General features: G+C 35.5%; 2 protein-coding genes across 2 annotated transcripts in view; both read left to right on the top strand.

Moving 5' to 3' along the window:
- LOC139866770 (histone deacetylase 14, chloroplastic-like) overlaps nt 1–21,402 on the top strand; it is a 94,479-nt gene that overhangs the window by 52,604 nt on the left and 20,473 nt on the right. The gene's annotated exons all lie outside the window — the stretch shown is intronic.
- Nucleotides 959–21,402, top strand: part of LOC139866556 (histone deacetylase 14, chloroplastic-like) — a 40,551-nt gene continuing 20,107 nt past the window's right edge. Inside the window, exons 1-6 of the mRNA XM_071854818.1 lie at nt 959–1,120; nt 1,240–1,308; nt 2,180–2,281; nt 2,390–2,464; nt 3,048–3,104; nt 3,207–3,458. Of these exons, the coding sequence (XP_071710919.1) occupies nt 1,106–1,120; nt 1,240–1,308; nt 2,180–2,281; nt 2,390–2,464; nt 3,048–3,104; nt 3,207–3,458 (570 nt within the window). The 5' untranslated portion in view covers nt 959–1,105. The remainder of the gene's footprint in view (nt 1,121–1,239; nt 1,309–2,179; nt 2,282–2,389; nt 2,465–3,047; nt 3,105–3,206; nt 3,459–21,402) is intronic.

The following is a 21,402-nucleotide window of genomic DNA, read 5'->3' as shown; positions in this document are numbered from 1 at the left end:
ATATATATATATATATATATATATATATATATATATATATATATACACACACACACACTAGGTTTTGAGCCCGTGCGTTGTGCGACTACTCAAAAACCGTTTCAAATGAATCAGTTAGTTTACGACGCTTAATGTTCATTTTCAGAACCAATAGTTTGAAATGAAGTTGATTTTGGTTTTTCCAAGCATTTTTTTTACTTTTTCAAGCTTTATAAAACGAATGTGGTTAAAGCTTAAACCCGTTTCAATTTATATGCGAAGTAGTTATTAATTAATTCTATTTAAGTAATAATATTAAATTAATAAATATTATTTAGCTCCTTAATTTTTGGATAATTATGAAAGAGACATGTGGATTTTACACTTGTCTCAATTAGCTACAATTAAGGTGCTAATGACATGTCATGTTTTAATTGTTTATTTTAAGGTTGGATTTGATAGCAACAAGTGTGTGTGTGTGTCTCATATATTAGTGCAATGTCAGCTTAACGCCTAAAACAAACACTTGAGGTAGAGGTACCAACGCCCACAATTATTGAAAATTCGGAAATTTTTGCCACTTTGTAGGAACATTAACGCCCAAATCCTTGCTTTTGTGATAGACTTTTGGTTAACAAAAGAAAGCCCTCTTATTTCATCTATGAACTCCTTACATATTCTTTCTAATAGTAGATTTTATTCGTCTTTAATTACTTGGCTATCATTCCCGCTCACTTTCTCTAGTCTTTGACCAAAGCACCGGCTTTTGGCTGCTTTTCTTAGGGAAGAAAGTATTCAACTAATCAATGGTAAGGTCAGGTGTGTACTTGAAAACCACCAATATATATATATATCATATTGTTCAAAGTTGATATTTTTATTTTTCAACGATACACACCAAGCAAAGTATGAACAGTTAAGAATCAGACTCCTCCTGTATGTAAACACTCAACAATTCTATTCTAAATATATTACTCCGTATTATAATTTTCATTGTGTTGCTGCAGCTGGTCGATTCTTTCTGTCCTTAAGGAGAAAGTATTCGGTAGCCTCTTCTAAACTAGTAGTAGGTGGCAAGACATATGAGGATATACCAAAAGTAGTTTATAGTTTAAGTACTCTTACTATGGATTATAAAAAGGTACACTCGTGCATTACACATCCCCTGCTCAATATATTTGTTCTAATGTTCTATAATTATTCTAACATAAAATCAACAATTAATTGTTTGTATATAAATGATAAAGTTTCCATTTGCAGGAGGTGGATATAGATGCAAGAGTTCCTTCAATTTTGAGTGCTCTTGAAAAAGCAAAACTCACTCCGGAGGTAAATACAAACATTTGGTATTGGTATGCTCAAGGTTGTAAAACTCGCGACTCGGTGAGTTCTCGGCAGGAGGTTTTTGAGGAGTTATCGGCGACTCAGAGAGAACTCGGGGGAGAACTGAGATGTTGACTTTCATTAACTTTTTTAATATATATATATTGTTTTTCTAAAATATATATCTATAAATATAAATTTTGTTAAATAAAGGATATATAAATACATACATATATATGCACGCACACATATATATACATACATTAATCTATCAATATTTTTCAGTGTATAATAATTTCCTTTATAAAATTAAATTGTAGAGTCCAGAACATTTATTTATATATTAAAGTCTTAAGCCATTTATTTATTTATTTTAGTCCAAGCCCATTTATTTTACTTTTCAATAGAGCCCATATTGAATATCCTATATTATTAAACCCTATTTTCTGAACGTAACTGCAACTATTAAACCCCCTCTTGGCCACAGAGGTTCACCCGCGATGACTCTGGGCTGCCTGCAAAGCGGGTAGTCGCTCTGGGATATAGTCGACTCGCATAGCGTGGAGGAAACCCAGATAAATCAAAAAAAAAGAAAAAAAAAGAACGTAACTGCAACTACTGTAACTCTGTACATGTGCCTCTTTCTTCCTACCTCTTTCTGACCGCCGTTTGACCACCGTTGACCGGCACTTGCCCGAGTTTTAGGCGAGTTAGACACCGATTTCTCGCTGGGACAATTTTGACGAGTTATCGCCGATAAATCGACCGAGTTGGCTGAGTTTTGCAACCATGGGTATGCTACATTAATTGATATTGTGATTATATATAACTTATATTGTTTTTACTGAAATGGGCTAGCTTTAATGTATCTTTGCAGTTTCGAGGATCTGAGATCGTTCAACTTAATACTTTTAGAAAAGCTACATTGAAAGATATACAAAGTGTGCATTACTCCAATTATCTTTCTATTCTCAAGACGGTAATACATTATCATTTCATGAACAAAAGAAAAGGATTTGTAATGAGATTGATGCCACCTATTCTAATTAATGGTCTTATCTTTTTTCTAAAAAAAAAATATATGTAGGCGGTGGAAAAGGTTGAGACTTCAGAACTAAGATATCCTTCTACAATGAAAGAATTCGAAGAAGTCATTGCCACGGTGAGAAAATTCTATGCGCATCTACATTTTTCCAACATATAGTAACTTTCCACAGTTCGTATGTTTCAAATAAACCATGTATGTATATAAGAGAGTGTGTGTGTGTGTATTCATGTGTTTGTGGAACCAAGATCAAGTAAAACTTTTGTATTGTGAGAAGGGTAGAATATTGTAACTTTGATTTGTACAATTATAATTCATATAGAAGATCCTTTTTGTATGGTAGCTTTTTTGTTTTTTTAACACCAAAGATGCGAGCACACACACACACTTTAAGGACTCGAACTTACAACTTCAAGATCCTTATATGATATTGCTGCCATTTATGTACTTAATCTTACGTATATCTTACACTTACACACACACGAGATTTAAATCAAAAGCTATATGTATGTGTGTATGTGATGCCTTTTGAGGGTTTTGTTTTTATGGATAACTAGGTTTATCATCTATCTATATATATATATATATATATATATATATATATATATATATATATATATATATATATATATATATATATATATATATATATATATATATATATATAATGCCTTTTGAGATATTAATTTTAATGATACAGTCGTATGAGGATTCGTTGGTTGCTGTGGGATCAGGCCTATCCTTGGTTGATTTTGTGGTATGGGATGTGTTCATGACTGTGTCCTTCTGGTTATATATGAGTTATTATTGTGTAAATAAATTTAAATAATTGAAGGTTTTTGTATTGATGAATTTGTAGGTGGCGGCGTCAAAAGTGAATGAAAACTGTCCAGTTGGATTTGCCCTGGTCTCACCTCCCAGGCACCATATACGTCTACACGAATCCAAGGGATGTTGTTATTTTGAGAATGCTGGTATTGCAGCACGATATGCTCAGCGTGTCCATGGACTAAACCGTGTTTTGATCATCGATTTTGATGTCCATTTCTTGTTACGTACTAATCAAGCGTTCTATGATGACCCTGACATATTCGTTCTTTCAACTCATTGGGTAAGTGATAATGCTAAAAACGAACACATATTTCATAGCATTATCCTTCAAGAAAGACAAGCTTTTGGTTGTAATTGTTCTATTTACAAGTTATATTCGTTTAAATAATAAAAGGTGAAGACAAAAGACAGATTCGTCGAATTGAAGACGCAAATAACCAAAAAGCTAAAAAGTACAAAGTACAATCCAAGTGGTTCAAATTATTGATGAGAAACGTCTAAGAATGGCAAGAGTACAAGCCGCAAAAAGCAAAGTACAAGATATTAAATTATACGAAAAGGCGTTCGAAAATCCGGAACCGAGACATGAACCAACTTTCAGCGTGCGACGCAACGGATCAAAAATTACAAGTCAACTATGTACAAGAATATAATATAATATATAATTAATTATATATATTATTATATATTATAATTATATGCAGCCCACTTTTTGAATTTGATCTATGAGCTGGATTCCAGACCTCCGCACTCGCGGAGCTTTGATGAAGAAAACATCCGCACTCGCGGAGCTCAACAATGAAACGTGGACTATAAAAGGCCGCGCATTCTGATCGATTCTTTACCCCTTTTCTTTCTTTTCTATATACGTAAAAATATATTTATATTTTATAATTTTAATTTTAATTTAAGTTTAATAATAATAAGGTTATAGTGGCGAATGTTGTAAGTGTATAAGTCGAAATTCTGTCTGTGTAACGCTACGCTATTATTAATCATTGTAAGTTATGTTCAACCTTTTTAAATTAATGTCTCGTAGCTAAGTTATTATTATGCTTATTTAAATTGAAGTAATCGTGATGTTGGGCTAAAATATTAAAGACGGGGTAATTGGGGTTTGGACCATAATTGGGGTTTGGACAAAAGACCGACACTTGTGGAAATTAGACTATGGGCTATTAATGAGCTTTATATTTATTTAATTGAATGATAGTTCGTTAATTTAATATAAAGATTTACAATTGGATGTAATTATAAATAACCACATACACTCGATCGGACACGATGGGCTGGATATTTATAAGAACTAATAATCGTTCATTTGACCGGAGACGGGAATGGATTAATAGTCAATGGACTCATTAAAACAGGGGTGAATTACATGCAAGGACACTTGGTGTAATTGATAATAAAGTATTAAAAACTTATTACAGTTTAAGTCCCCAATTAGTTGAAATATTTGACTTCGGATATAAGGATAATTTGACGAGGACACTCGCACTTTATATTTATGACTGATGGACTGTTATGGACAAAAACCAGATGGACATATCGAATAATCCAGGACAAAGAACAATTAACCCATGGTAATAAATTAAAATCAACACGTCAAACATCATGATTACGGAAGTTTAAATAAGCATAATTCTTTTATTTTATATCTCGTCGCACTTTTATTTACTGTCATTTTATTTATTGCACTTTTAATTATCGTACTTTTTAATTATCGCAATTTTATTTATCGTCATTTTATTTATCGCACTTTAAATTATCGTACTTTTATTATCATTATTTACTTTACGCTTTAAATTAAGTTATTTGTATATTTAATATTTTACATTAGGTTTTAATTGTGACTTAAGACATAAAATCCACAAACCGGTCATTAAACGGTAAAAAAATCCCCCTTTTATAATAATAATAATAATAATACTACTTATATATATATATATATATATACACACACACACACACACACACACACACACACAAATATAGTTTAAAAATATAGCGTTAAACTTGGCTAGTTCCCTGTGGACGAACCGGACTTACTAAAAACTACACTACTGTACGATTAGGTACACTGCCTATAGTGTTGTAGCAAGGTTTAGGTATATCCACTCTATTAATAAATAAATAACTTGTGTAAAATTGTATCGTATTTAACAGTATTTCATAATAAATATATAACTATTTCGTATACACCTCTGCACACATCAAGTATTTTTGGCGCCGCTGTCGGGGATAATTCAACGCCGAAGCGAAACGCTATAAACAAAAAAAAAGATTTTTATTAAATTTTAATCTATTTTTGTAAAAATATAAGTTTTAATATTAAAAACAAAAATATAAAAACATAAAAATATATATATATATCTATTTAGGTGCTTTAATTAAAAAGTTCATTTTTTATTATAAAAATTAATAAGTAATTTTTAATATATAAGTTTTATTTAATTTTTTTTACTACAAAACAGAAAATTAAAATTTAAAAAAAAAACTGCACCTGCGTAATTTGAGCCTGCAGCTCATCTGAACCTGAATCATCCGCACTCGCGGAGTTATTGGGTAGCAGACATCCGCACTCGCGGAGCCTGCTCTGGCAGCAAACCTAGTACGTAATTAATGCTAATTAGGGTTTTTAATTAATTATTATTATTATTATTATTATTAACCTAATTAGGGTTAATTATTTTATTAATTAGTTTTAGTTTATTTTATTTTGTATTTTTAAGTTTCAATTAGTTTTATTATATATAAAATTAATACTTTTATAAAATAAGTAATATAAAAATAATATTTTTATAAAAATTGTATTTTTATAACTTTAAGTTTTATCTTTATATTTTGTATCCTTTTATTCGTAATTGTATAGTTATCGTTCGTAATTAGTTTTAAGACTAGTATTTTGCCGTAGTTGTTTTTATTTCTAGATTTTTAGGCTTTGCCGTAAAATCCTTTAAGTACTTTTTCTTTAGACTAAAATTTAGGTGCTTTAGAATTTTGCGACACCGTTTTAAGATTTTAGTACTTTTTAAGTTATTGCCGTTTTGGATATAGAATTCCTTTTAAGCTTTAATACCTTTAGACGTAAGTTTTAATTTTTAGTTTTTAGACTTTTAAGTTTCGACGCTGCATTTTATTATTTTTCGACCTTTTATTTTTTGACGTTTTCCGACGCGCTCTTTTTCTTTCTTATTTCTCGACGTTCTAGTTTTTAGGACATAGTATTTTCTATTTCTTCTCTAAAATTTCAAAATGGAAAAATTATTTTAAGCGGTTAAATTGATAGACATCCAAAATTTTCTGGTTCGTAGTAATAGTTGGATTTGTTAGTGGCGAGTTGTGGGCTTCCGATTTAAAGGGTCCTGGCTACCTGCTGCATCTATTGGCTATTCGAAACGTGGGCAAAATCAGAAAAGTCTATTAATTTGATAGCTTATATAATTTTTATCTTTTATAACTAATAGGATATTCAGTGAATGCACCGAGCAAAACGTTCACCACCTTTTATACATTCACCACCTGTAACTCGATCAAGACATCTAGCCAACATTGTCGCCGTTGATTTTTCTTTAGAATCGTCATCTAGTCGACCAAGTACTCCAATTCAAATTTCCGATAATCCATTTTTTGAACCCAACCTCACAATTAAGAATCCAGAGGATATTCAGGGACAATTCAGAGATCCTGAACCACTAATCATTCCTCCTGAACCACAAATCACTCATCCAGAGATTGTCGAGGAAGAAAACATTAAGTCAGAATCCTCTAGTGATTCAGATTCAACAAACTCAATCATGAAAAATCTGGAACCTCTAAGTATGGAAGACCGAATGCGAGCTAAACGCACCGGCCAAGGTCATGCAATTACTCAACCAGACATTAATGCACCAGATTATGAAATCAAAGGACAAATCCCACACATGGTAACTAATCAATGCCAATTTAGTGGTGCGCCGAAGGAAGATCCAAACGAACATCTTCGAACCTTTAAATGGATCTGTACTCTATTCAAAATCAGAGAAGTAGAGGATGAACAGATCTATATCATGTTATTTTCCTGGACTTTAAAGGAAGAAGCCAAAGATTGGTTAGAATCGTTACTTGAAGGGGCGATTGATACGTGGGATGTCTTAGTTGAAAATTTTTTTAAACAATTCTTTCCGGCATCTAAAGCCGTGAGACTTCAAGGAGAAATTGTTACGTTCACGCAAAAGCCAAATGAAACTCTATATGAGGCGTGGACAAGATTTAAAAAGTTATTAAGAGGATGTCCGCAACATGGTTTAGACACTTATCAAATAGTACAAATATTCTACCAAGGATGCGACATCACTACACGAAAAGACATCGATATAGCAGCTGGTGGTTCCATTATGAAGAAAACCGCAACTGAAGCTTACAAAATTATTGATAACACTGCTTCCCACTCACATGAGTGGCACCAAGAAAAAGACATCGTTAGATCATCTAAAGCGGCTAGAACCGATTCTATCCATGACTTTGATTCCATGTCCGCAAAGATAGATGCTTTCGAGAGACGAATGGAAAAGATGACTAAAGATATTCACGCAATACGAATTAGTTGTGAGCAGTGTGGAGGACCACATTTGACAAAAGATTGTCTCAGTATTGAACAAACAATGGAACAAAGAGAGAATGTTTCATACATGAACCAAAGGCCTGGAAATAATTATCAAACTAATTATCAACCACCAAGACTATAACACCGGCAATTTTTTTTTTAAAACACAGCGGAAGACTTTATTAACAAACACACTATAAGTCGCGTCATTACATTAATCTGAGTAATTAAGTTTAAGTTTACACAACGGTGTTACGTTATTACAAAACATGATTTAAACAAAAGTCCACATCAGAGTAGGGTTGTCAAACATGTCTTCTGCATCAGCACCCATCCCGACTAGCAGTACCTAAACCTGCAAGGGGTAATTATGTGGGGGATTAGTGCACCGCTAAGTGAATGGAATCTATCTAACAGATATAGCTTAAGTCACACAAAAGCTATATACTAACAACAAGACATTCTAACTACCAACTAGCATACAATAAGACAATACGAGGATCGGCGGCCTGTACGAGCACACGACTCCCAGCTGATCGGACTTGAGTCTACCGATAGTCCCTGCTACTCAATTCACAATATAATTATCCAGATGCAGGGGATGCATTTTTCACACTATACTTTACAATCAGTAGCCTATGGACCCAACCTCCCCTAGGCACGGTTGACCTCATACGGACTCTAACCTCACCTAAGCACGGTCTCGAGTCCCCAGTCTCCCTAGGCCCGACTGGTGCCATTCACACAGTGTACACATAATTCACAAACAACATCAGGCATGAAATATATATATATTATTCTAACATGGCAATTTCGACACTATGCATGGTAAAAGAGTCAACCACAGTAGCATGATATGCTACTTAAACTCTATCCGGAGATAGACCCACTCACCGATTATCAGCTACAGCTCAGTTATCTTACTTCTGAGCTTCTTCCTTGTTCTTATCACCTGAGAACAACACAACGAAGTCAATATACATATCTCAATCAATAGTATAATCAAATCATACTATAAACTAGGTCATAACATCATTTCACAAGTCCACAACGTAAATCCATTCACTATAGTCAAACAAGTACGTGGAAAACGGGACACACAAGCCAAAACCTATTTTTCTGCCCCAAAAACATTTTGATCCAGCTTCTTAAAAGTGACACTGTAGCAATTCGGTACTGTAGCAAATAGTGACACTGTAGCAAATAGTGACACTGTAGCAAATAGTGACACTGTAGCAACTCGGGTACTGTAGCAAATAGTGATAATGTAGCGACTCGGGTACTGTAGCAAACTGGGTTTCGAACAAGTTCGCTAATTTTGTATTTTTTCCCCAAAAACTCGATTTTTAAGTGTTTTTGACCATATTTTAAGCACAAGAAAGTTACTAAACATATATACAACCTATTTCTAACATCAATTGATGTTTTTAAACATCAAACAACTAGATTTGAGCTAATTTCTATCAAAAACCCATTTAACACAAAAACCCAATTAGAGCAAGAATCAAAGCATGAATCTATGAAACACTTACCTTGTGAGGATCATGAAAACACAAGGAACAGATTTCTAATTTGATTCAAACACAAAAATGAGAATGGATGATTTATTGTTTCAAGCATGAGAGGATGTTAGGTACGGGGTGCTAGGAGATATTTTTTTAGAGAGAGATAGGGAAATGAGATAAAAGGGCAGCTCTTAGACACTTATTTAGGTTAAAACCCATACCCCTCACCACACGGGTATTTATCAGTTATCTTATCTGATAACCTTTCGTATCTCCTTAGGCGGTCCTAACGGAGTCCAAATTAAGTAAACTAACCTGTTCTGGGACCCTTGTCACAAACTGGTCACAACACAATTATAATAAAACACTAGTAAAATAATTAAAATAAAAGCACTTAAGACTAAGCACAAATCCTAAGGGCAAAATAGGCAACTTACAACTAGCCCGAGTTTCAGTCTGTTACAAATCCACCCCCTTAAGAAGATTCCGTCCTCGGAATCTGGTGTTGGTCAAATAAACGAGGGTAGTGATTTCTCATCAACTCTTCTGTCTCCCACGTAAAGTTAGAACCCAAACTGTGTTTCCACTCAATCAACACCATCGGAATCTCTTTCTTTCTCAGCTTAGTCACCTTTTGGTCAACCACACGGACCGGCTCTTCCACCAATTTCTTATTCAAATCGACCCTTAAATCTTCTAAAGGAAGAAGTTGTGTTTCATCGTCGACTTTACACTTACGAAGATAACATACGTTGAATGTATTATGAATACCTGCTAATTCTGGCGGAAGATCTAACACCACAGTCTGATCATTCAACACTTCACTGATCGGAAACGGACCAATAAATCTCGGTGCTAACTTACCACATTTACCGAATCTGATAACCCCTTTCCACGGAGAAACTTTCAGATACACTCGTTCATCCACATTAAAGGTTACCGGACGTCTACACGGATCAGCATACATTTTCTGCCTATCTCTAGCGGCTTTCAACTTTTCTCGCGCGATTGCAACTTTTTCGGCTGTCATTTGAACAATTTCGGGACCTGCAAACTGTTTATCCCCGGATTCTAACCAACAAGTCGGAGTTCTGCAACGACGACCGTATAAAATTTCATAGGGCGGCATCCCTATACTCAAATGATATGAATTATTATAACGGCAAATGTGTATCCCACGAACCACCGTATTCTAACACACAAGCCCTTAACATATCCTCCAAATTCTGTATCGTTCTTTCACTCTGTCCGTCTGTCTGAGGATGATAAGCTGTACTTAAATTCACATGTGTACCCAGATTATGTTGAAGACTATTCCAAAAATTTGACACAAATCTGGAATCTCTGTCTGAAACAATCGATAACGGCACACCATGACGACTAACTATTTCTTTCACATACAATTCGGCTAACTCACTTAACGAAGCTGTCTCACGAGTAGCAAGAAAATGAGCACTTTTAGTTAGACGATCCACTATTACCCAAATCATATCATGTCTTTTCTGAGTTCTAGGTAATTTGGTCACAAAATCCATCGTTATATGTTCCCATTTCCACTCTGGAATCTGTAACTGACGTAACGAACCATAAGGTTTCTGATGTTCTGCCTTCACTTGAGCACATATATGACACTTCTCGACATAACGGGCGATATCCGATTTCATTGTTGGCCACCAATACACTGTTTTCAAATCATGATACATCTTATTACTACCCGGATGTACTGTCAATCTGGATTTGTGAGCTTCCCTCATGATTAAATCCCTCAAATCTCCAAGCTTAGGCACCCAAACACGATTGTTTAAGGTCTTTAGTCCACGTGAGTCATCAATTAAGTCCACTTTTCGTTTGGTCATTTGTTCAGATTTAATATGTTCGTCCTCTAAAGCACAGGCCTGAATGGTTTTTAAGCTGTTAATGAAATCTGAAGTTATATTCAAACGAAGAAATTTCACATTTTCACTTGACTTTTTATGACTTAGCGCATCTGCAACCACATTTGCCTTACCCGGATGGTATTTAATTTCACAATCGTAATCTTTAATCAACTCTTGCCATCGTCTCTGACGCATATTCAATTCTTTCTGTGAGAAGATATACTGCAAACTCTTGTGATCTGTACATATAACACAATGGGTTCCATACAGATAGTGTCTCCACAGTTTCAAAGCAAACACTACTGCAGCCATTTCAAGTTCATGCACTGGATAATTCTTCTCATGAACTTTCAACTGTCGCGAGGCGTAAGCGATTACTTTATCTCTTTGCATTAATACACAACCCAACCCAGCAAATGACGCATCACAGTATACCACGAAGTCGTTTGAACCTTCTGGTAAAGCTAATACTGGTGCCTGACACAGTAGCCGTTTCAAAATCTGAAAAGCCTTTTCATGTTCATCAGTCCATCGAAAGGCTACATCTTTACGAGTCAACTTAGTCAACGGACCCGCTATTTTCGAGAAATCCTTGATAAATCTGCAATAATAACCGGCTAATCCCAGAAAACTCTTAATCTCAGTCGGAGTCTTCGGAGAATTCCAATTCATTACCGCTTCTATCTTTGTCGGATCAACTTTTATACCCTCGGCACAAATCACATGACCCAAAAACTGCACTTCACGTAACCAAAATTCACACTTTGAAAATTTTGCAAATAGTTGTTCACGTTTCAACAAGTTCAAAACCTGTCTCAGATGTTCAGCATGTTCACTTTCGGTCTTTGAATACACTAGTATATCGTCTATAAACACAATCACAAACTTATCTAAGAACGAACGACACACTCTATTCATTAGATCCATGAAGATTGCTGGCGCATTCGTCAACCCGAACGGTATGACAAGAAATTCATAATGACCATACCTTGTTCTGAACGCTGTTTTCGGTATATCTGATTCAGCAACACGAACCTGATGATATCCGAATCGTAAGTCTATCTTAGAAAAGAATGAAGCACCCTGTAACTGATCGAACAAATCGTCTATTCGAGGTAACGGATACTTATTCTTCACTGTTCTTTTGTTCAATTCACGATAATCAATACATATACGCATTGACCCATCTTTGTTTTTAACAAACAATACCGGAGCACCCCACGGTGAAGAACTCGGTCGGATAAACCCACGATCTAGTAGTTCTTGAATCTGTGACATCATTTCACGGATTTCAGACGACGCTAATCGGTATGGAGCTTTTGCAACTGGAGTTGTTCCAGGAACCAACTCAATCTTATATTCGACTTCCCTTACCGGCGGCAGACCTGGTAACTCATCTGGGAACACTTTGGGAAATTCTGATACTAACGGAATATCGGCCACTGTTTTTTTTCTTTCTTCGCATCAATCACATATGCAAGAAATGATTCACAACCCTTTGCCATCGACTTTTTTGCTTTCATCATGGTTATCAACGGAAGATTATACCCGCTCCGCTCCCCTCGGGCCACAACACGGGTTCCATCGGTCGAACGAAAGGTTATCATTTTCCTATTGCACTTAATATTAGCCCTAAGCGAGCTCAACCAATCCATTCCTAGTACTACATCAAAGCTAGGAATAGGTAACACTAAATAAGTCACCGGGAAAGACTTCCCTTCGATCTCCATACAAACCCCAGGCACATAGGTTGTGACGGGTGTGGTCTTACCATCGGTTACTTCTACACTAACCGGCTTGGGTAACACAGTATCTGGTAAATTTAACTTAGCACAGAAATCTAGGGACATAAAACACCTATTGGCACCACAATCAAACAATACGCGAGCAGGTATTGAGTTGATTAGAAACATACCGGTGATCACTTCGTCGGTTGCCACATCATTCTCAACCGACATCTGAAAAGCTCTAGCCTCTGCTGTTGGAGGGTTCTTCCTCTTTTGCCCACTCGAGGCAGTTGACCCTACGGCTGATGCCGAACGCGCCCCTGACCCTGCCCCGAAAGTACCACTCTTCGACGGACAACTAACTGCTCGATGCCCTGGTTTGTGATAAGTCCAACACACACTATTCAGATACGGACATGCTGAAGACTCATGCCCAACAACACCACACTTTAAGCATCTTCTTGTAGCCTCACAACATTGACCACTATGAGAAGATCGACACGTGTGACACCAATTCCCTTTACCTGATCTAGATCCAGTAATACTCTGACCACTTTTACCCTTTGATTTAAACCCACTAGACTTCTTGGATTTAAATCTTGATTGACCAGATACTTGCCCACCTTGTTGTAGCACATTACCAAACACTCTATTTCTGGCGGCCTGAACATCACTTTCTACCATCTTAGCCATCACAACTGCTTGAGACAACGATGTAGCTGTTCTAACAAAAGTTCGGTACTCTGGCAGAATAATATTAACAAAATGCTGAATACGAGATGCTTCGTCTGGCACCCATTGTTGTACAAACCTCAGTTTATCCATAAACTTCTCTACTACCTCATCGATCATCATTTGAGGTGTCATCTTCATTTCAAGAAACTCAGTCTTGATTCGGTTCATATCAAACGGATTACAATACTGTTCACACACCTTCCCATAAAACTGCTCCCATGTGATCATACTCACTTGCTCTTTTGGTATACTGGAAATCAAATAATCCCACCAAATCATAGCCCTACCTTTCAACATTCGACTAGCATACGTTACTTTCAGCTCAGGTTCACACTGACACGCTTCAAATACCCTTTCAATTTCTCGTAACCAATTGAGAGTTACAGTCGGATCAGTACTTCCAGAAAACTCGGAGGGTTTGCAATCACAAAAATTTTTATAAGTACACATTTTGGATGGTTGCATGTAAGGTTGATGAAACATTTGCGTTTGGTATGGGTTCATCATCATGGGATTTTGGTAAGTAAAAGTGTTTTGTGGTGGCATATAATATTGGTTAGGTATTTGATTCTGAAACTGGTTCTGGGGCACATTAGGTATCGTTTGGGATTGCGCGGTTGGGAATCCAGGTGGTGTATCATCATTTTCAGAATGCCTCGCCAATTCAAGCTCATTAATTTTGTCCTCAGCCTCTTTTAGCTTGCTTTCTAACTGAAGGATGTAACTACTCTGATCATCATCCGACTCGACACCCTCTTCTGGTGCTCTGAATGTTCCGGGGTTGGAGGGGCCAGTTGCATTTCTATCAGCCATACCTGTGCTACAAAACAGTTCACACAAAAGCTTAGTGGATAACAGTTAGTTCAATCACAATTAACACACATATATCCTATTTTCACTTAGCCCTCACTCCCACAGACATGTTTGACTTACCTCAGGGTTTGGGAACAAAATACACGCACGTATTTGCTGCCAAACCATGCTCTGATACCAACTTGTAACACCGGCAATTTTTTTTTTTTAAAACACAGCGGAAGACTTTATTAACAAACACACTATAAGTCGCGTCATTACATTAATCTGAGTAATTAAGTTTAAGTTTACACAACGGTGTTACGTTATTACAAAACATGGTTTAAACAAAATTCCACATCAGAGTAAGGTTGTCAAACATGTCTTCTGCATCAGCACCCATCCCGACTAGCAGTACCTAAACCTGCAAGGGGTAATTATGTGGGGGATTAGCGCACCGATAAGTGAATGGAATCTATCTAACAGATATAGCTTAAGTGTAGTGACCCGAACTTTTTCATGTTTATATATATTAATTGAGATTGATATTTACATGATTAAATGTTTCCAACATGTTAAGCAATCAAACTTGTTAAGACTTGATTAATTGAAATATGTTTCATATAGACAATTGACCACCCAAGTTGACCGGTGATTCACGAACGTTAAAACTTGTAAAAACTATATGATGACATATATATGGATATATATATAGTTAACATGATACTATGATAAGTAAACATATCATTAAGTATATTAACAATGAACTACATATGTAAAAACAAGACTACTAACTTAATGATTTTTAAACGAGACATATATGTAACGATTATCGTTGTAAAGACATTTAATGTATATATATCATATTAAGAGATATTCATACATGATAATATCATGATAATATAATAATTTAAAATCTCATTTGATATTATAAACATTGGGTTAACAACATTTAACAAGACCGTTAACCTAAAGGTTTAAAAAACAACACTTACATGTAACGACTAACGATGACTTAACGACTCAGTTAAAATGTATATACATGTAGTGTTTTAATATGTATTTATACACTTTTGAAAGACTTCAATACACTTATCAAAATACTTCTACTTAACAAAAATGCTTACAATTACATCCTCGTTCAGTTTCATCAACAATTCTACTCGTATGCACCCGTATTCGTACTCGTACAATACACAGCTTTTAGATGTATGTACTATTGGTATATACACTCCAATGATCAGCTCTTAGCAGCCCATGTGAGTCACCTAACACATGTGGGAACCATCATTTGGCAACTAGCATGAAATATCTCATAAAATTACAAAAATATGAGTAATCATTCATGACTTATTTACATGAAAACAAAATTACATATCCTTTATATCTAATCCATACACCAACGACCAAAAACACCTACAAACACTTTCATTCTTCAATTTTCTTCATCTAATTGATCTCTCTCAAGTTCTATCTTCAAGTTCTAAGTGTTCTTCATAAATTCCAAAAGTTCTAGTTTCATAAAATCAAGAATACTTTCAAGTTTGCTAGCTCACTTCCAATCTTGTAAGGTGATCATCCAACCTCAAGAAATCTTTGTTTCTTACAGTAGGTTATCATTCTAATACATAGTAATAATCATATTCAAACTTTGGTTCAATTTCTATAACTATAACAATCTTATTTCAAGTGATGATCTTACTTGAACTTGTTTTCGTGTCATGATTCTGCTTCAAGAACTTCGAGCCATCCAAGGATCCATTGAAGCTAGATCCATTTTTTTATTTTCCAGTAGGTTTATCCAAGGAAATTAAGGTAGTAATGATGTTCATAACATCATTCGATTCATACATATAAAGCTATCTTATTCGAAGGTTTAAACTTGTAATCACTAGAACATAGTTTAGTTAATTCTAAACTTGTTCGCAAACAAAAGTTAATCCTTCTAACTTGACTTTTAAAATCAACTAAACACATGTTCTATATCTATATGATATGCTAACTTAATGATTTAAAACCTGGAAACACGAAAAACACCGTAAAACCGGATTTACGCCGTCGTAGTAACACCGCGGGCTGTTTTGGGTTAGTTAATTAAAAACTATGATAAACTTTGATTTAAAAGTTGTTATTCTGAGAAAATGATTTTTATTATGAACATGAAACTATATCCAAAAATTATGGTTAAACTCAAAGTGGAAGTATGTTTTCTAAAATGGTCATCTAGACGTCGTTCTTTCAACTGAAATGACTACCTTTAGTAAAACGACTTGTAACTTATTTTTCCGACTATAAACCTATACTTTTTCTGTTTAGATTCATAAAATATAGTTCAATATGAAACCATAGCAATTTGATTCACTCAAAACGGATTTAAAATGAAGAAGTTATGGTTAAAACAAGATTGGATAATTTTTCTCATTTTAGCTACGTGAAAATTGGTAACAAATCTATTCCAACCATAACTTAATCAACTTGTATTGTATATTATGTAATCTTGAGATACCATAGACACGTATACAATGTTTCGACCTATCATGTCGACACATCTATATATATTTCGGAACAACCATAGACACTCTATATGTGAATGTTGGAGTTAGCTATACAGGGTTGAGGTTGATTCCAAAATATATATAGTTTGAGTTGTGATCAATACTGAGATACGTATACACTGGGTCGTGGATTGATTCAAGATAATATTTATCGATTTATTTCTGTACATCTAACTGTGGACAACTAGTTATAGGTTACTAACGAGGACAGCTGACTTAATAAACTTAAAACATCAAAATATATTAAAAGTGTTGTAAATATATTTTGAACATACTTTGATATATATGTATATATTGTTATAGGTTCGTGAATCAACCAGTGGCCAAGTCTTACTTCCCGACGAAGTAAAAATCTGTGAAAGTGAGTTATAGTCCCACTTTTAAAATCTAATATTTTTGGGATGAGAATACATGCAGGTTTTATAAATGATTTACAAAATAGACACAAGTACGTGAAACTACATTCTATGGTTGAATTATCGAAATCGAATATGCCCTTTTTTATTAAGTCTGGTAATCTAAGAATTAGGGAACAGACACCCTAATTGACGCGAATCCTAAAGATAGATCTATTGGGCCTAACAAACCCCATCCAAAGTACCGGATGCTTTAGTACTTCGAAAATTATATCATATCCGAAGGGTGTCCCGAAATGATGGGGATATTCTTATATATGCATCTTGTTATTGTCGGTTACCAGGTGTTCACCATATGAATGATTTTTATCTCTATATATGGGATGTGTATTGAAATATGAAATCTTGTGGTCTATTGTTACGATTTGATATATATAGGTTAAACCTATAACTCACCAACATTTTTGTTGACGTTTAAAGCATGTTTATTCTCAGGTGAATATTAAGAGCTTCCGCTGTTGCATACTAAAATAAGGACAAGATTTGGAGTCCATGTTTGTATGATATTGTGTAAAAACTGCATTCAAGAAACTGATTTCGATGTAACATATTTGTATTGTAAACCATTATGTAATGGTCGTGTGTAAACAGGATATTTTAGATTATCATTATTTGATAATCTACGTAAAGCTTTTTAAACCTTTATTTATGAAATAAAGGTTATGGTTTGTTTTAAAAATGAATGCAGTCTTTGAAAAACGTCTCATATAGAGGTCAAAACCTCGCAACGAAATCAATTAATATGGAACGTTTTTAATCAATAAGAACGGGACATTTCAGTTGGTATCCGAGCGTTGGTCTTAGAGAACCAGAAAATTTGCATTAGTGTGTCTTATCGAGTTTGTTAGGGTGCATTAGTGAGTCTGGACTTCGACCGTGTTTTCTTTAAAAATGATTGCTTAACATTTTTGTTGGAAACTATATATTTTTAACATATGAATATTATGTGATATATTAATCTCTTAACGCGTTTGATATTATGTGATAGATGTCTACCTCTAGAACAAGTCCCATTGACTCACCTAATAATAATGAAGAGTCAAATATAAATTGGAATGATTCGTGGACTGATTCACAAGTTCCCGAAGAGGAACCGGAAGAAGAGTCGGAACCGGAAGAAGAATCGGAACCGGAAGAAGAATCGGAACCGGAAGAAGAATCGGAACCGGTGGGGGAAATAATAAAACGGTTAAGTAAAAGAAAATCCTCAACCAACCGACCAAGATTAATTATGGTCAATGGTGTTTCCGCCAAGGAAGCAAAATATTGGGAGGATTACCAATTCTCCGATGAATCGGATTTCGACGAGAATTCTGATGATGTTATAGAAATTACCCCAACTGAATTTAAAAAGGCAAATGAAAATAATAAGGGAAAGGGCATAAAAATAGAGAAATCTAATTCCAACCCCGATGAACTTTATATGTATCGTCAACCCCCGAAGTCCTTAAGTTGTAACAATGACCCGGGAACCTCTAAACCACCAGGTTTTTCTAAACCAATGTGGATAACGACGGCTCGTATTAGGGGAACATCATATATCCCTAGAAACTTGGCAAAACGAACCAAAACCGAAGAAGAAGAAACGAGCGAGTCGGAATAAGATAGTTGTATTCGTGTGGTGTAATATATGTAATATAGTGTTCGTATGCTTTATGATATATGTAAAAATTGCTTGTATTAATAAGTATTTTTTTTTATGAATCTAACTCTTGTCTATTTTACAGTTTAAAAACACAAAATGGATAGACAACCCAATATTTTAAGAGACCTACCCGGAGACATGATTGATGAAATCTTGTCTAGAGTCGGCCAGAATTCCTCGGCACAACTATTTAAGGCGAGATCAGTTTGTAAGACATTCGAAGAACGTTCCAAGAATGTCTTGGTTTATAAGAGACTTTCGTTTGAAAGATGGGGGATATCACATTGGGAAACCCATAAGTTACGATGTGTTTACTTCGACGCATATATTGCGGGGAACCCAAATGCTATTTTACGCAACGGGTTAAGAAATTATTTTGACTCAATATATCCGAATATTGGACTTCGTGATTTAGAAAAAGCGGCTAACATGCAACATAAAGAAGCATGTTATGCTTACGGATTAGTAATGTTCGCTTCTCACCAAAGTGAGAACAAGAACATCGGGCTACAACTATTAAACAAAACGTTTCCACAAGTGACGGAGTCGGTAATTGGGGTAAGAAATGAGGTTTTTAGATTATTACGGGACTGTTGGACATTACGTAACCCTCATCCCTTTGACGACGTTACAACACGCTGTCTTATCAACGGCCATAACGGTTATGTTGCACAAGACCAAGGATGGGAAGTAGTCCTAGTAAAACCAGAATGCATGACTTGTTTCTGGACGTATGAATTACGTGTCTTTATTGCCTTTGCTGAACGACTTGTGTACTAGCTAGAATTATCTTCACAACTATCTTGTATCAAAGTTATTGTGTGCTATATTTCATGCTTTATGTAAAATAAGCGGTATTGTAAGTTTGTAAAATATTGTATAAAAGTTTGAACGCGAAATATTATTATAATCAGTTTTTCATATAGAATTGTAGTAGTTGAATTGTATATTAGCTACTAAGTATGAACTTAACGGGTAGGTACTACCCGAATTTAAACTTATAAAACGCTAATATGAAGAAAAAGCTTTTATAAATGAGTTCATATTATGCTACGAAATACTATTAACTACTCTTAATATTCTGTATGATTAACTTGTTCCATTTAACTATTTTGAAGGAAATGGCACCGACTACTCGACACACCGTGAATATGAATGAAGAGGAATTCCGTACTTTTCTAGCTTCAAACATAGCCGCAGTACAGGCTGCGCTACATAACAACAATAACCTTGGATCTAGCAGTACAGGAAATCGTGTAGGATGCACCTACAAAGAATTCACTGCCTGCAAACCTTTGGAATTTGATGGAACCGAAGGACCGATCGGATTGAAACGGTGGACCGAGAAGGTCGAATCGGTGTTTGCCATAAGTAAGTGTACTGAAGAGGACAAAGTAAAGTACGCTACGCATACCTTCACAGGTTCTGCGTTAACATGGTGGAATACCTATCTAGAGCAAGTGGGACAAGACGATGCGTACGCACTACCGTGGTCAGCATTCAAGCACCTGATGAACGAGAAGTACCGTCCCAGAACCGAGGTCAATAAGCTCAAGACAGAACTTAGAGGGTTACGAACCCAAGGATTTGATATTACCACGTACGAAAGACGATTCACATAATTGTGCCTATTGTGTCCGGGAGCATTCGAAGATGAGGAAGAGAAGATCGACGCGTTTGTGAAAGGATTACCGGAAAGAATCCAAGAAGATATAAGTTCACACGAGCCCGCCTCCATACAACAGGCATGTAGAATGGCTCACAAACTAGTGAACCAGATTGAAGAAAGAATTAAAGAACAGACTGCTGAAGAGGCCAATGTGAAGCAAGTCAAAAGAAAGTGGGAGGAAAACGGTGATAAGAATCACCAATACAACAACAACAGCAATTGCAACAATAATCGCAACAATTATCCCAACAATCGCAACATCAATCGCAACTACAACAAACGGCCCAACAACAACAACAACAACAACAACAGCAACTACAACAATCATCCCAACAACAATAATAACCGCAACAACAACAACAATCAGAAGCAGCTATGCCAAAGGTGTGAAAAGAATCACTCGGGGTTCTGCACCAAATTTTGCAACAAGTGTAAAAGAAATGGTCATAGCGCGGCGAAGTGTGAGGTCTACGGACCAGGGGTTAACAGAACGAAAGGAACAAATGGTGTCGGAACGAGTAATGGCGGAGCAAGCAGTGTCGGAGCAAGTTATGCCAATGTAGTTTGTTATAAATGTGGAAAACCAGGCCACATTATTAGAAATTGCCCGAACCAGGAGAACACGAATGGACAAGGCCGTGGAAGAGTTTTCAATATTAATGCGGTAGAGGCACAGGAAGACCCGGAGCTTGTTACGGGTACATTTCTTATTGAC

The sequence above is a fragment of the Rutidosis leptorrhynchoides genome, chromosome 9 (genome assembly GCF_046630445.1).
Source record: "Rutidosis leptorrhynchoides isolate AG116_Rl617_1_P2 chromosome 9, CSIRO_AGI_Rlap_v1, whole genome shotgun sequence".
Classification (NCBI taxonomy): Eukaryota; Viridiplantae; Streptophyta; class Magnoliopsida; order Asterales; family Asteraceae; genus Rutidosis; species Rutidosis leptorrhynchoides.
This window is presented reverse-complemented; position numbering and strand designations above follow the sequence as displayed.